Source organism: Perna viridis, chromosome 7, assembly GCF_037379345.1.
Source record: "Perna viridis isolate PV_CMFRI_1.1 ecotype Kerala chromosome 7, ASM3737934v1, whole genome shotgun sequence".
In the NCBI taxonomy this organism is placed as follows: Eukaryota; Metazoa; Mollusca; class Bivalvia; order Mytilida; family Mytilidae; genus Perna; species Perna viridis.
The window spans coordinates 28,314,955-28,329,172 of record NC_142451.1 but is presented as its reverse complement, the minus strand read 5'-3'; the positions used below and the strand labels follow the sequence as shown (position 1 = coordinate 28,329,172).

Genomic DNA, 14,218 nt, shown 5'->3' with positions numbered 1-14,218 from the left:
CAATAATCTAAATTAATTAATCACAATTTTTACCCAGTATGTTCAGAATGTCCCTTTTGATTTCTCTCCGTTTTGTGTTGATGTGTCTGTGATAGTTCTCTGTCCTAATTTTCTAGCTAAAACTCCGTGTACCGTGGTACAAAATTTAACACAAAAGGACTTGTACTTATAAATAAATTAATAAGATTCTATTATAACATTATAACGATTTTATGCAAGGGTAACGGTATGTATGCGCACACACAGTAAATTCGTAAATTAATTCTTTGAATGAAAATCTCCGCATCACACGTCGATAAAAATAGATTTTAGAAATGTACTTTTACAGTGATTTAGTGGACATCCAAAGAGCGCAGTATAACACTTCAAACATTACATCTATACTGATAGTCAATCTTGCATAGTAAGTTGTCTAAAAACTCCCCTCTTCCTACAGAAGGTAATTTATCTTACAAATTACATTGCATAACAACTTAAACACATAGGTTAATGCACTATGTTTATAGCAATTATAAAATGCAGTTATTATAAATATCATAGCTGAAAGTGGATATCCTTGGCGCACGCCTATGATGTGACGAAAAAGTACAAGGCGATTGTTTATAGTATTATTATTTTTTTTTTCAACAAATATATTTATGTAGACTTTGAACTGCGCAGATATGGACGTACTAAGCATAGCAATAATGAAACATGACATATCTAACATATATAAAGATATATCACAGGTTTGTTTTAACAGGTAATCTAAGGCGTTAAGATATTTGCCAGTACCTAAACAACAATGAGGTATGGTAAGGTATTCTTAGTAAAACCATTAAATGCGGTATATACTGCTTCAACATATTAATCTTCTTAAGAGGACATTAAGAAACAAAATGTCATTCAAATGCGGTTTTTCCTTAATATAACATTTTTCATATAAGTTATGATGAATTATGTTGGTTTGCATGCTTGCTTAGCCATGACAAAGTCTTTCATCTTATGTGCAAAAAATAAATGAAAATAAATATTCATGCATTCCCTGCAGTTCAGCAGTGCCACTAAAAAGATTTGTGAGAGTTTCTTTATAATATTTCTCTCTTCCAGAAAATAGGCTTGCTTTACCGTGCACAGCTATACAAAAAGATATGCATTTATTTATTCGACACGGTGGTGGATTCGCCCTACTTGTATTGTCACGAGTCCCGTTTGTACCTCACCGGTGATAGATGGTTTTGTTACAAACTGACACATTAAGTTAAACAAGGATAAACATAGCGAATAGCCTTGTCGGATGCTGACCCTTTAGATCTTGGAATTATCATTTATATTCAGGAATTTGCATATAGGTAGGCTTTATAAGAGCACGTATAGTTCGCAATGAATTTTAATTTCAGAAAAAAAAATATATTTGTGCATGTTCTAGAGTAGTATATTTCACATGTGCAACTCCGTTAGATTTTCATTTTATCTTTTTCTTGTATTTCAAAACAGTAAAATATTTTTTTATTGAAATAAAATATTGTTCATTAAAAGATTAAATATTTTCAATTTCTTTTATTTTCGACCTTGTTTTGGAAAAGAATTTTCTGAAGGTCACTTGAGATGACTTTTTAAATGTGGTTCTCTATTGCGTTGAAACCCACACATTTTATGTACTCTGATATCAGTCAGCAATGTGGTTGTAGCTCTAATTATGCTTATGTGATTTTTTTTGTGACGGGCTTCAGAAAGCCCATAAATTCATAGGCGAAGAAAGTTACATGTAAATGAAACATGTACATGAAAACAGAATAACGAAAATTTTCCATTAACATTTTTCAGACAAAATGGATGACTTGGGATCTATGGCTGTATTGTTTTGGGCGTTGTCATGGATATCTTCATGTAGTGGAGGCAACCACACAGGTAATGGATTGTAAAACGAAGTACTTTTTTATTCATATTTAATTGCTCAATCACGAAATACGAAAGCGATATAAATGAGAGACACTTTACTTACGGTTGTATCAAATATTTATTCATTATATACATATTAGAATTACGATTGACGAACAGGTATAGGGTTTTGTGATATATTTGGTAAAATGAAAGTTATACATTTGTAGATCAATATGGCATAAAAGCAACGATTGTTTTCATCGAAGTATGCAAGGGTGTTGAAGCTGTTGAAGATAAATATATATCTTTTCAGAAAACAACAGTTTTAGACTGCCCGGTCCGCTTAATTATGACAAATAATTTTCATTCCATTCTGTAGCGTATATAAATCGATGGTGTCTGTCAAAATGATAACTATTGGCAAAGAATAAACAGTAATATCTATGTATTGGCTGAAAAAATGGATTATTAAAATAAAAGCCGCGTTACTATATAGTTATCCTTTGAAAATGGTATAATCATATCGAGACATATTTCAAAATGATTTGTTTTTGTAAGTTGCAGATTTTCTTAAATTGTCCTTTCACGATCTTTGCATATAATGTCGACCTGTTCACGATCATTTCTCGCTTGACAGTGTCGACTCGGGTGTTAGAAAACCCAATGTTTTGGTATCTGATAATTTTGTCGAATACACTTTGGAATTCACTCAAAAAGAAAGGTCATCGATCATTATTTCGAAATAACTGAACCTCAATGTACGCATTTTTTATAAGATTATATAAAGGTTATGTTAGGAATTTTCCTCATTTCGTGATAATCTGAAAATTGTTTTATTTATATACAGCCATAAAATACCTCAAATATGCTCTCAATCTCTATGAATTGTATATTGCTAACTTTTTATTATGAATCTACCAAACACTTTGAGTCCTCTTCTTTGTTAAGAAAATACAAATACTCTGCTGCAAGTATATACATGTACATGATACATTTACAAATGAGCTGATATTTTTGTTCATCCCGATGGGGTGTTAAATTGTCTCTTTGATACATTTACCATACCCATTCTTATTATATCCGAAAATCGGTGCATATCATTGAGCAGGTTGTGCTACGCACGGTTTTAACATCATCAGTTACATAGAATTAATTAAATGCACTAATTTTCGTGGTTTTGTTTTAAGATTATAAAGCACCAGACGTCGAAGCGGCTCGAGATAAGGAGCGAATAATTGGAATATGTGTCGGAGCCGGGCTAGCAATGGTGTTCCTGGTGTTGCTATGCATAAGCTATACCTACTATAAACGGAAACCAGTCGATGAAAAACCAGATGACGTTCAAAAGATTCAACCTAAACCACAAAAACCTGTTTTTAAGTCGAACATTGTAGTCGAGAAGAGAGGCGTTGAGAATGTGACAATGGACACACGATTTTGAAAATAGTTTGTACCTAAGAAGAATTCCTTTTGTGAAAATTACATTTTTACCAACGTTTTTACAGTGTAAATGTTAAAAGTATGGCCTGTGTTTTACAGAGACCAAATTTTCATTTTTGTGATTATGTTCACATAGAAATCTATATATATATATATATAAATGGACTCATTTTAATGGAGCCAATTCTTCATTTTTAACTAGGTTTGCATATAGTGCCTTCGTATTCAGACATTTCATGGTAGCAATGATTTTCATTTGAACGGGTTGTATGGATAACTGGTTTTTTTTCAATTATCGAACAAAAGAATTATAATAGTCAGAGATGCAATGGACAGTTTGCCATTTATGTGCATTTCATATTGCATGTACATGTGTATTAAGGAAATTATTATTCCTTTGTGGAATATTATATATTGTTTTGTCAGTTGTGCGTTAAAATGTTTGTGTTTACTATAACATACATACTTTAAATCAAATAAAAAGCTGGAATGACAGTCAATTTTCTTGATTCCAAATAACCATAGAAAAGTGAGGAAAGAGTACCGTATACCGGTATGGAAAGGCAGATACGAGGATTTTCCAGATACTCTTGAGTAATGAATACACTGACTGAAAAAATAACCAAAAAATTGAGAAAGGAAATTAATACATCATTCGATTAACATATCACTCGATTACCGTTACAACTGCATGAAATACGCACTTGTCGCACGGTGCTTGTCGAGGGAATTCTTCTCTGTGGAAGTGGCTTTCAATCGTTGCGGTTACAATCGTTTTGGTGAATATGCAAACATCCCAGGCAGCATAACTTTATGTGCGTTATATCAAAATATACCTTAACACAGTCATTTACGTTGGATGGTCAACGCTGTACGTGCAGAGGTCAACTTTGGCTCAACGTTGGTCAAAACCTGTGTCTGTGAAATGAAACAGCAATATTTAAAAAAAAAAAAAGAAAAAAAAAGAAAAAAAAAAGATTATGTTGTAACAATTTGCCTTTTTCAATTTGACGTGTTTCTCTGTATGATATTGAAAACATAAATAAATAAACAAAAATGAACTAAGAATAAAAGTGGGCCCAACGTAGGGCTAATATAGAAAGAGTAATCAAGGGAACCAAGATTCAAGTGGGAATCGAGGATGATTTCCGTTGATAAAGACTAAACAGGGAAAACAGACGCACACAACAAAAAACATGAAATAACCAAAATAACATGTACAAGGAAACAGAAGTAAATGAGCAACACGGACTCCACTGAGAAATAGAAGCATGGACCAGGCGCAGATGTAGGGTAAGCATCCTCCGCTTTTTTTAAAAGCGCCTGTTGAGTTGCTCATAAAATATCACAAAACCTCTGTTTAGATACAACACAAAAATGTGCTTGTAAATTTATATTGTTTTGCCCATTAAATTCAAACACAAAGTCTCTCCACTGTAAATGTTTGAAGGCTGCTCTAACATTTTATACCAATGCTTTTTTTCTTAGATGTTGGTTAAGTGGTTCTGTGTTGGATAAATGAAGAAAATACACAATTATATTGACCTTGAATATGTTTAGTTGTTCAAGACTTTGGCTCGTTAGAAATCAAAGATGTAATTTAAGTGTTTTTGAATGTATGAAATACAGCGTTTGAAGATATAAATGCCAATTACAGATGAATAAGAAGCTAGAAGATCTGAAATTCCGAAAATTCCTCTTTTTAGATAAAGTCATTGTTACGTGACATTGAGACTGAGAGTTAAGTGCTTGGAATGAGCAGACATACTGTACAGTATCGAAGCTATAAATAAGCATTTTGGTTCAAGTGGAGTTGGTTTTTTTCAGGGTACAGGTGCGGAAATGTTTCATCTAAATGGAGTAGAAATAGTTCAAATATTTATAACATGGGCACATTTAAAAGCTAATACATCATAAAAACACACAGTATCATATTAAAGCTTGTTTGAACTAGGGTATTTCAACAAATTGACAAAGTCTGGTGATGAAGAAGAAAATCCGAAATTCTGAAAATTCCCGTTTTTACAATTATCTTATAATTGGAACAGAAAGCGGAAAACAAAGTCCCTAGCTTAAAACTTCGGGCTCGTGGTTTCTTTTGTTAAGGAATCAACGGCATTTCATTATAACAATATCTTTATCTTTATTACTTACCCCCCCCCCTTTAATGCAATAAGTACACAGTTCGTATGCATGCTCTGTGATTTTGTTCAAACCCTGTTAATAGAGATTATAAGCTAGCGGAATGATTTGTAGTAAATCAGGAAGCGGTTATAGGTCTGTGGAGGAGATTGATCTTTACATTGAAAGAAAAAGTCCTTTATTTAAAGCGATAGAAGCAAATCATATCACATAGTGACAAAATGGCCGATCCACATCTATGTTGATCATTATATCATCAACTTTACCCGTGAAATCAACAAAAATCGTAGCAATATAGTCCACATCCATGGTGTTTTAGATGATAATTAAAGGTGTGACCTGAAAATAGACTGCATGCGCACCAATCGGAATTTCTCAGCTATTTTCGCTATACTACAAAATAATCTTGTGACTAGTTTTGTTTGCATGCGCCACACTTTAAGAACATTTTTTCTGAAATGACAAAAAATTAAATAAGGAAAAAATTGGAAAACAAGTGTCCAATATTGGCTATTTTTTACTGTATGAAATCATCCTGGCATGTAAACCATTACTGAATTGTTTTCATAACTGTGTTCTGCATTAATTAAGATCAACATTTTTACCTCATATACTGGTATTTGTCATAGTTTTAATACTGCTCTTTAAAATTCGTGGTGAAAAAAGGTGTTATTCTTTCTTAATTTCATTCAGCAACTACAACAAAGTGCACCCGTGGAATGGTAATTCATTTATTAACTTTTGATTTTAAAACAATATTTCATTTCCATCAATTAGTTAAAATGTTAATATGCAGTCAGGATTTACCTATAAATACAATAAAGATATATTTTATGGTGAAAAGAGAGGTTGAGGTCACGAAAAAAATGCATGTTTATAAAACCATAAATTATGAAGATAACCTTTTAAATTAAATGACATTGAAATCTTGAAATGAGGAAATTTGGCATTGAAGTGTAAAATCTTGCATTTTAAAGTTCTTTGGAATTCTATTTCAGTAACAGTTTTTCACTTGCTAACTTAAAATGGTTCAGAATATTGATAAAATGCTCTGAGAAAAAAAAAACACACTAAACATTGTTTTTTTCTTGAAAATCACCATGGTTACCAAATTTCTCTTCAAATATCTCAAAACTAAAAAATAACACATGTGTAGTTTTTTTATAATTTTCTTGTGCAAGGGCACTTCTATCCATTTCTGAAAGTATACAATTATCTACGGGTGCAATTTTGTAGTGTTTGGTATTAAAAATTACATAATACAGTATTTTGAAAATGGAAAAAAAAATGCCTGTTTTTGGAAACCTTTAATTTGATACCCAAATATGCAAAGATATGGATGTGACAACAAAAACTGGTTGTATTATTATCATAGATTTGTCAGACTATTTTAATGCAAAAATTTATTACATAATGTCTGCATTCATGGTTTCCATGGTAACAGGTCCACTGAAGACAGCAAAATTTCTCCTTTGGTAGTTAAGGTGAATACTTAATGTTGGTTTCCATTGTAACAGGTTTGCAAAAAAAAAAATTAAATAAAAATCTGCTATACTTAATGTTGGTTTCCATTGTAACAGGTTTGCAAAAAAAAAAAAAAATAAATAAATAAAAATCTGCTAATTTCGATGTTTTATGTCATATAGAATTCTTGTAGTTATTTTAAAGGTATTTGAAAGCTTGATTTTGATTCATACAGAGAATGGTTCTTAATATCTCAGTCTTGATATTCCCGATAATGCGCACTACTTACAACTATGTATGTCGAGTACATGGATATAAGCGTACCTGGGACAACAGTGCATGTATCTTAGCAGAAATGTTAATGACCTAACTAACTAGAGTCCCGATTTGTATCTTCTTTGTTTGAAAAAAGATACAAATCGCAAGAAATGGGTCAAACAAATTTTTTTGTGATTTTTTCTTATCGCATTGAACGACGGAACTAGTACTATATGTCAATATTTTGAACGATTTAGCATAATTTCAAACAGACTGAGAGTGTTTTTGACAAACCATGTAAATTATACAATAAATTTGTTATGGTGAAGTCTGACACTGCATGTCACCAAAAAGTTGTAAAAAATTGTATTTGTAGTAGAAATCTCAGTTTCTGTCCACATCTGAACATTATATGCATTTGTTTACATTTCGCAAACAGTTGAAATACCAATAAATAAATAAATAAAAATGATCGTTACATCTGGTTATCATCGTATTTTGCTAGAGGTTAAACAGAATTACAAAATGCAAAGTAAAGAATTTTTTTTAAAGTTTTATACAGACTGAGAGCAAAACTGAAACAAAAATAAGTTATCAACATTGGCGAGGGAAAGGGATTCATTTAAATTTGCTTCATTCCTTGTTAGCACATGGAAGAACCTTAGCTTCCTATACCGATATTTTTGGTTTTGCGTAGTTTTAGTTCAACCCTTTGAAGAAGCGAAGCCATGTTCATTATGTCAACAAGAAAAAAGTAGCAAATTGATTTGTCTGTCAAAAAATTGGAAGTATGACGAGCAAAAACAGAAAATTATATTAGATGAAGAAATGCCTAATATTCTTAAATTTGCATAGAAATTATGCGTCATTCTGTGTAGCCTTTAAAGAGAGATATTGGTATAATAATCAAAATTTCACAAGAATGAGCCTTTTTTTATTTATACATGTGTATCTTGTCGATGGCAGAAATGATTCGTATGATTTAATCTTATGATAGTGAAAAATGTAGATCAAACTTAAATATTTTTATATTTGAATACAATTTCTCAAAATGACCGAAAAGATGCTCAGTGTGATAGATATACTATGTACTACCTACTTGTATTGTCAAGTATTTACATCGTATGCAAGCTTTCCAATTAGAGTTATCTCGCATTCATTAGGACTGTACTTTATGGGTCCACACATACTGCTGAATTATAAGGAACAATGATACACTTTTAGAGCCTAATGGAGAACTAGGATATTAATACAGAAATGTATATATAAATATGCACAAGAATATAATTATCCTTCTCTTTTTTTCTTTTTCTATTTTGGTAAATCTTGGACGCGGAAGAATCGGTGTGAAAAAGCATGAACAAAGGGTAAAACATAGATAATCGAAAACCTGTGTCAACAAGACAAGCAAAAACAAGAGCTAAAACTAAAACTTGAATGTAAATACATCGGTAAAGGCACAAGAAGGATATATAGGGTTACCAGTATCACAAATATTTTCACGACTCTGCATCTGTCCAGAGTCATAGATTTTATCAGTTGCTTGTCGAACGAAAGACTTTGATGGTGTTTTCATTTTTATTTGGAAAGCGCTTAAAATACAGATTTGAAGCAAATCAATACTTTATTCTACTACAGTCTTCACCGATGTACATTTCTATATAAACCAGTCACCGATCATATTAAAATATCGATGGAACCCCGCCCCTTCTTCCGCGGTGACGTCGTATTCACTAGCCTAGACCTTGTTGGTACATATACCTCACTATTGCCTGGAGAAGTACATGTACGTTACATGGGCATTATATAACAACTACAAAGAAGCCTGGGGTAATTAAGGTATCACACTACTAGTAAATCAGGAAGCGGTTATAGGTCTGTGGAGGAGATTGATCTTTACCTTGAAAGAAAAAGATTTAAGTCCTTTATTTAAAGCGATAGAAGCAAATCATATCACATAGTGACAAAATGGCCGATCCTCATCTATGTTGATCATTATATCATCAACTTTACCCGTGAAATCAACAAAAATCGTAGCCATATAGTCCACATCCATGGTGTTTTAGATGATAATTAAAGGTGTGACCTGAAAATAGACTGCATGCGCACCAATCGGAATTTCTCAGCTATTTTCGCTATACTACAAAATAATCTTGTGACTAGTTTTGTTTGCATGTGCCACACTTTAAGAACATTTTTCTGTAAGGAATAATATTTGAGCCGCAATATTTCAGCTATATTCAGGCGATGAACATGATATGGATGATAAAATGAACGTGAAATGATGAAATGATGATGATGAAAAAAAAATGGGGTGGGGCACAACGATAATAGGGTCGACAAAATTTGATTGCCATTAGAAATAGGGAGGGATGGGTAGGGTCTGGCAATTAAGCCTCCTGAGGCGGAGTACCACAGCAGGTTTCTTTAATATGCGAGGAACGTGGCATCTTTCCCAACACGGTGCACCACTATGGTTTGCAGTCAGGTTTTCCGTATTGTAGCCTGACAACCAGCTTAGCGCTTTTGTGGGTCTATTCTTTTGACACCAGGAACCGCACGGACCGGTAACTTCAGGAACAATCTAATCATTACAAAACCTATGACTGAAACAACAATACAAACTTTTCTGTATTGTTTTGAACTAAAGCTATAGAAGGACATGTTTACAATTTAGCTGTTATTAGTTACTTATCATTATTCGTGGGTTTTGTTGTTGTTGCTGTTGTCTAAAGCTATCAAAATAAGAACAACAAACTAATCGAAGAGAAAAAAATTAGTTCGCCACCTGACATTTCATAAATTCAGGAACTTCATAACCACTAGATGAGATTAAACTTAACGAGTTCAGATCTTTATTCTCAATGAGTAGCGGATCAATTTAGGGTTGTAAGGAGTTTAGACCCTATGGCGCGGATAAGGGTGAAAAATAAGCATTTAAGAATCATGCTTAATTCAAATTATGCATATGCTTAAACTGAATTTTGCCTAATATGCTTAATCATTTATGCATAAAGCATGCATAATTCGAATTTGCCTATGCTTAATCATTTATATATAATTCGAATTTTGTGTATACTTAATTAGTTATGCATGTGCAAAATTCTAATTTTGCATATGCTCAATTATTTATGCATAGGCATAAATAATTTATTTAAGCACATGCTTAATTCGAACTAAAGATAATTTATGCTTCAATATTTTATCACATGCAAAATTCTAATTATGCCTATACTTAATATTTATGCATAAGTAATAAAATATATTTTTTTATATTCTAAAACATTAAAGCATATCCTTAATTCGAATAAAGCGTATTTTTAAATAATTTAGCATACCGGTATCATGACAGAATTCGATTTTAGTATATGCATGCATCGAATTTAGCATATGCATAAATATGTATTTTTTTTACCCTGATACCGCGCCATGAGACCCCTTTAATTATAATTAAGAAGATTTTGTTTAGTTTGTCCAAAGTTTGGGCATGCAAAAGTTGGGAAATGAATACCTGGACTCCCATTTTGGATCGGAACATCTCCATCCCCTTTTGACGAATAAACGTGCACACGATGTAAAAAACTATAAAACTCAAAAGTTTCATTCAGATGGAACATTAGAAAAGGATCGAGACGCACAATGACGACAGCGGTCTCATGTTCAAGAACACGTGTAAGTTATATATTCCATTCAGGGTGTTTAGAAGAGTTGCGTATTAGAAGATGGTCCTACTTGATTAATTAATGACAAAGTCCATGTTATGCATTAGGAAATCCCGAAATTCATTCAGATGGAGAACAAAATAAGAGGTACACAATGACATCATTTGATAAGGAATGTTTGCAAATAAGTTTCATCAAATTTCATTCTGTGGATTTTTATAGAAGAGTTGCGGGTCAGAAGATGCCCCCCTTTTTTTACGAATGCCAAAGTCTATAGTTTTTGCATCAGAAATCTCCAAAAAGTCATTTAGATGGAAAATCAAAGTAAAAAGTGTAGAATAGCATTGTATGTGCGAAAGTTTCTTCAAATTCCACTCAGCGGTTTTAGAGGAGTTCCGGAATAAAATTGATGCCGGGCGAACGGACTAACGGACCGACAGCATGATCACGTTTCAAGCGGATGTATCATAAGTACTTTGAAAATAAAAATTACGAGTTCAGCAATGTTTTACACGACCGTTCTAATCCTAACATGCACTCAATGGACGAGCACACAAATCATTTAGTTCATCATTTGCTCCTAAAAACATGCCAAATATGGTTATCCCAGAAATCTGTTATATGAATTTTTATGAAATAATAAATTTATATATATTTTGTTTAATCATTCAAGGTTGATTTTTGCTCAATTATTATTATTATTATTATTATTATTATTATTATTATTATGAAATAGTGCACTACATGTAGGTGGAATGGTCCACTAGCTATATTACATCACCCATCAACTTTTTGATTATTTTTGTACCTTCATAACCTTCATTTGCGAATCAATTTGTCGCCAGAAGTAGCTAAAACTTGTATTAGAAACACGTGGCTCAAAATTGTAGATTGAATCAATAACACGTATGTATACAATCTAGAATCATATATTACCACATAACCATCGTTCATCCAATCAACATATATTTTTTTTTAATTTTGGAAGATACCCTCAACCTGGAATTCTTTTAACGCGCGACAGTGCAGAGTTGGGATCCTAGGCATTTTTCATCTTTTAAATCGTTTCCCGATATTTTTGCACGCATTTTGAAACATTTAATTTTGCCAACAGGAACCTAAATTTTTTTCCCATGTGTTTCCTTGTATCGAAACACAAACTTTTAAAAAAAATGTTTTTTGTTTACTTTTACGGAAAATCAACTTAAGCGCCGCCCCACCTTTTTTTTACCTTTTACAATGAGGTCAGACTAACAAAGTTTGGAATATCTTTTGAAGCATTTGCAAGTTAATTTCACAAGGAGGACTGAACTAAAATTGAATCGAACTTGTTTCATATTGTTCAGCTTATTATAATATCGATATCAGCACGGCCGCTGAGATCCAGAAAGGGTTGGGCTCTAGCCTTTTGCCCAACAGTTGCACAAATTATAATGAATATCCAACAAAAAATACGAGGGATTTAATTCAGCCCAGGCTAAAAAATCCGTAGGGGGTCTAAGGGCTGCTAAAGGCTTTCATCAAAAAGTAAAGTTGGGTACGTGTACGATGTGATAAGGAGATATTTAAAAAAAATCAACTGGTAATTTAGTAATAGTTGGGCAAAGGAATGCAATGACAGTATGGTCAAGAATATTTGAACGATTATTCTGATATAGGACTTCATATATTTTTTTTCTTCATTTCAACCCTGGCAAGACATCAACTTTTTTTATAGTACAAATGTATCAAATAAAAAAAAATGTTATTTGTCTTAAACCCAATTAACTTACTTATTTTAAAAACAATTTTATTTAATGTTGTACACATTGTATCAATGTTTGTTTTAAATCATGTTAATTTTCTTATAAATTTGGAAACACATTTTTATGGCACAGTTTACGTTAACTTTTTATAATGTTTCTTTTAGTAAGAATATGAAATGTACATGTATTAGCGCTACCTGTCCCGCCTAACAAAAGGTTATATGTATTGAAGACCTTTAAGTGGACGCTGTATTTACTATTTTCATAAAGATTATACGACGGTGCATTTGTTGCGTTAAAATCACCATATCGATCTTATACAAGTGTCATGCACATCCCATCATCTCGAGTCAGGGTAGTTTGAGGTAAGGGGACTGAAAACTCTGTCTTAATTGGAGGACGGTCACACCCCAGAGTTGATTTCTAACACCTAATGTCCTGATCAAACAAGCAAATGTTTGTCCTAACTGGTCTAATGCGGATAAGAGCACTTTGGATTGGAAACGCGAATAAAAAAATATTTTGATTGATCAGTCGTAGTTCGGTATTTGTTAAATATTGTGTGTGTGTTTACAATTTAATCAAAAGCTATTTCTAAGGAAGTTTGTGATGCGTAATGGTATATTCCACGTCATTATGATTTTATATTGTCAAACAGTATCGATCCATTGTGGGAAAATACCCGTACCACGTGACTTCGTCGGTAACTTTCCTTGGAATGGTCGTGAATAGAAAGCTGTATGTACGGATTTATTTGATGTAAAGACTTGCAGATATGAAGTTTTCTATCAAAACCGGGCAGCAAGTTGCCCAAATGGTGGATGTATATTCTCAGTATTGTCCACAATCACTGTCAATGAAAAGATTTATAGATTTCGGTAAGTAATGTCATTATTTAGGTCATGAAATCAGCTGGTCTTTGTGGTTTCTATCACGTACACAAAATATGTAATAGTAAAAATTTCAGTTTTATTTTATTGTATACATTTCATTTTAAAATTTGCCTCTTTTTTCGGAAAGTAAACTAGCCAGATTTAGCTAGATTTCTGTGTTAGTGAAGGTGAAAGTAGGTTTATGCTAAGTAGGTGTTGGTCGCATCGACCAATCAAAATTTTCGTTTTAAAGAGAAAAAAGTGAGTTGTTGTGATTTGCATCATATAAATGTACGTGTATATCCTTATGCTGAAGAAAACGCGCATTAAATGGTTTTCGGTCAAGTGAATGTAAATAATAATCGAAGATGAGACTCACGGTTATCTGTTGTGGTAGGCAGACTTTGGCAGGATTCGATAAATATGCAAAATACAATCCATCACCTTTGTCACTGTTTGATATGTTTGCTTTCGGTAAGTAACATGTAATTGATAAAAAAGGAGTTTGCATGTTGCGATAATTTATACATTAATAGAGGCATGATGTGCAGGGTTGTAAAATATTCTTAATAACAATGTTTTCATTTACATCAAGGGATTACAATATGGGCAGGTATAGGAGGTAATCCAATTGACATCTAAACTGACATAACCCACCAGTTGACATATATACATGTACAAGGTTAGACCTACAGACATATAATCCACTGTTTTTTTTTTTAATTAGATCTTTGTTTGTGAACTGTGCATCCCTTTTCAAAACAAAACCCAA

General features: G+C 32.5%; 2 protein-coding genes and 1 long non-coding RNA gene across 5 annotated transcripts in view; 2 read left to right on the top strand and 1 right to left on the bottom strand.

Annotated features, from left to right (window-relative positions):
* The first annotated feature begins 1,086 nt into the window (after nucleotides 1–1,086).
* On the top strand, nucleotides 1,087–4,360 carry LOC148612152 (uncharacterized). 2 transcript variants are annotated; one of them, XM_088593317.1, is made up of 3 exons: nucleotides 1,087–1,331; nucleotides 1,807–1,890; nucleotides 3,051–4,360. In XM_088593317.1, the coding sequence occupies exons 2-3, from the start codon at nucleotides 1,812–1,814 to the stop codon at nucleotides 3,302–3,304; spliced, it is 333 nt and encodes a 110-aa protein (XP_088449443.1). In that variant the 5' UTR covers nucleotides 1,087–1,331; nucleotides 1,807–1,811; the 3' UTR covers nucleotides 3,305–4,360. The 2 variants fall into 2 exon arrangements, with proteins under 2 accessions (XP_088449443.1, XP_088449445.1); XM_088593319.1 differs by lacking the exon at nucleotides 1,087–1,331 and adding an exon at nucleotides 1,395–1,435.
* Nucleotides 4,361–8,268: 3,908 nt separating this feature from the next.
* Nucleotides 8,269–14,218, bottom strand: part of LOC148612151 (uncharacterized) — a 21,525-nt gene continuing 15,575 nt past the window's right edge. The window contains exon 3 of the long non-coding RNA XR_015924339.1: nucleotides 8,269–8,359. This is a non-coding gene — a long non-coding RNA (uncharacterized LOC148612151). The remainder of the gene's footprint in view (nucleotides 8,360–14,218) is intronic.
* Nucleotides 13,080–14,218, top strand: part of LOC148612150 (pyruvate dehydrogenase (acetyl-transferring) kinase isozyme 2, mitochondrial-like) — a 23,985-nt gene continuing 22,846 nt past the window's right edge. Inside the window, exon 1 of one of the 2 annotated variants that reach the window (XM_088593316.1) lies at nucleotides 13,080–13,452. In XM_088593316.1, the coding sequence (XP_088449442.1) occupies nucleotides 13,350–13,452 (103 nt within the window). In that variant the 5' untranslated portion in view covers nucleotides 13,080–13,349. Of the gene's footprint in view, nucleotides 13,453–13,699; nucleotides 13,921–14,218 lie in introns of those variants that run through there. The other variant, XM_088593315.1, reaches the window with a different exon arrangement.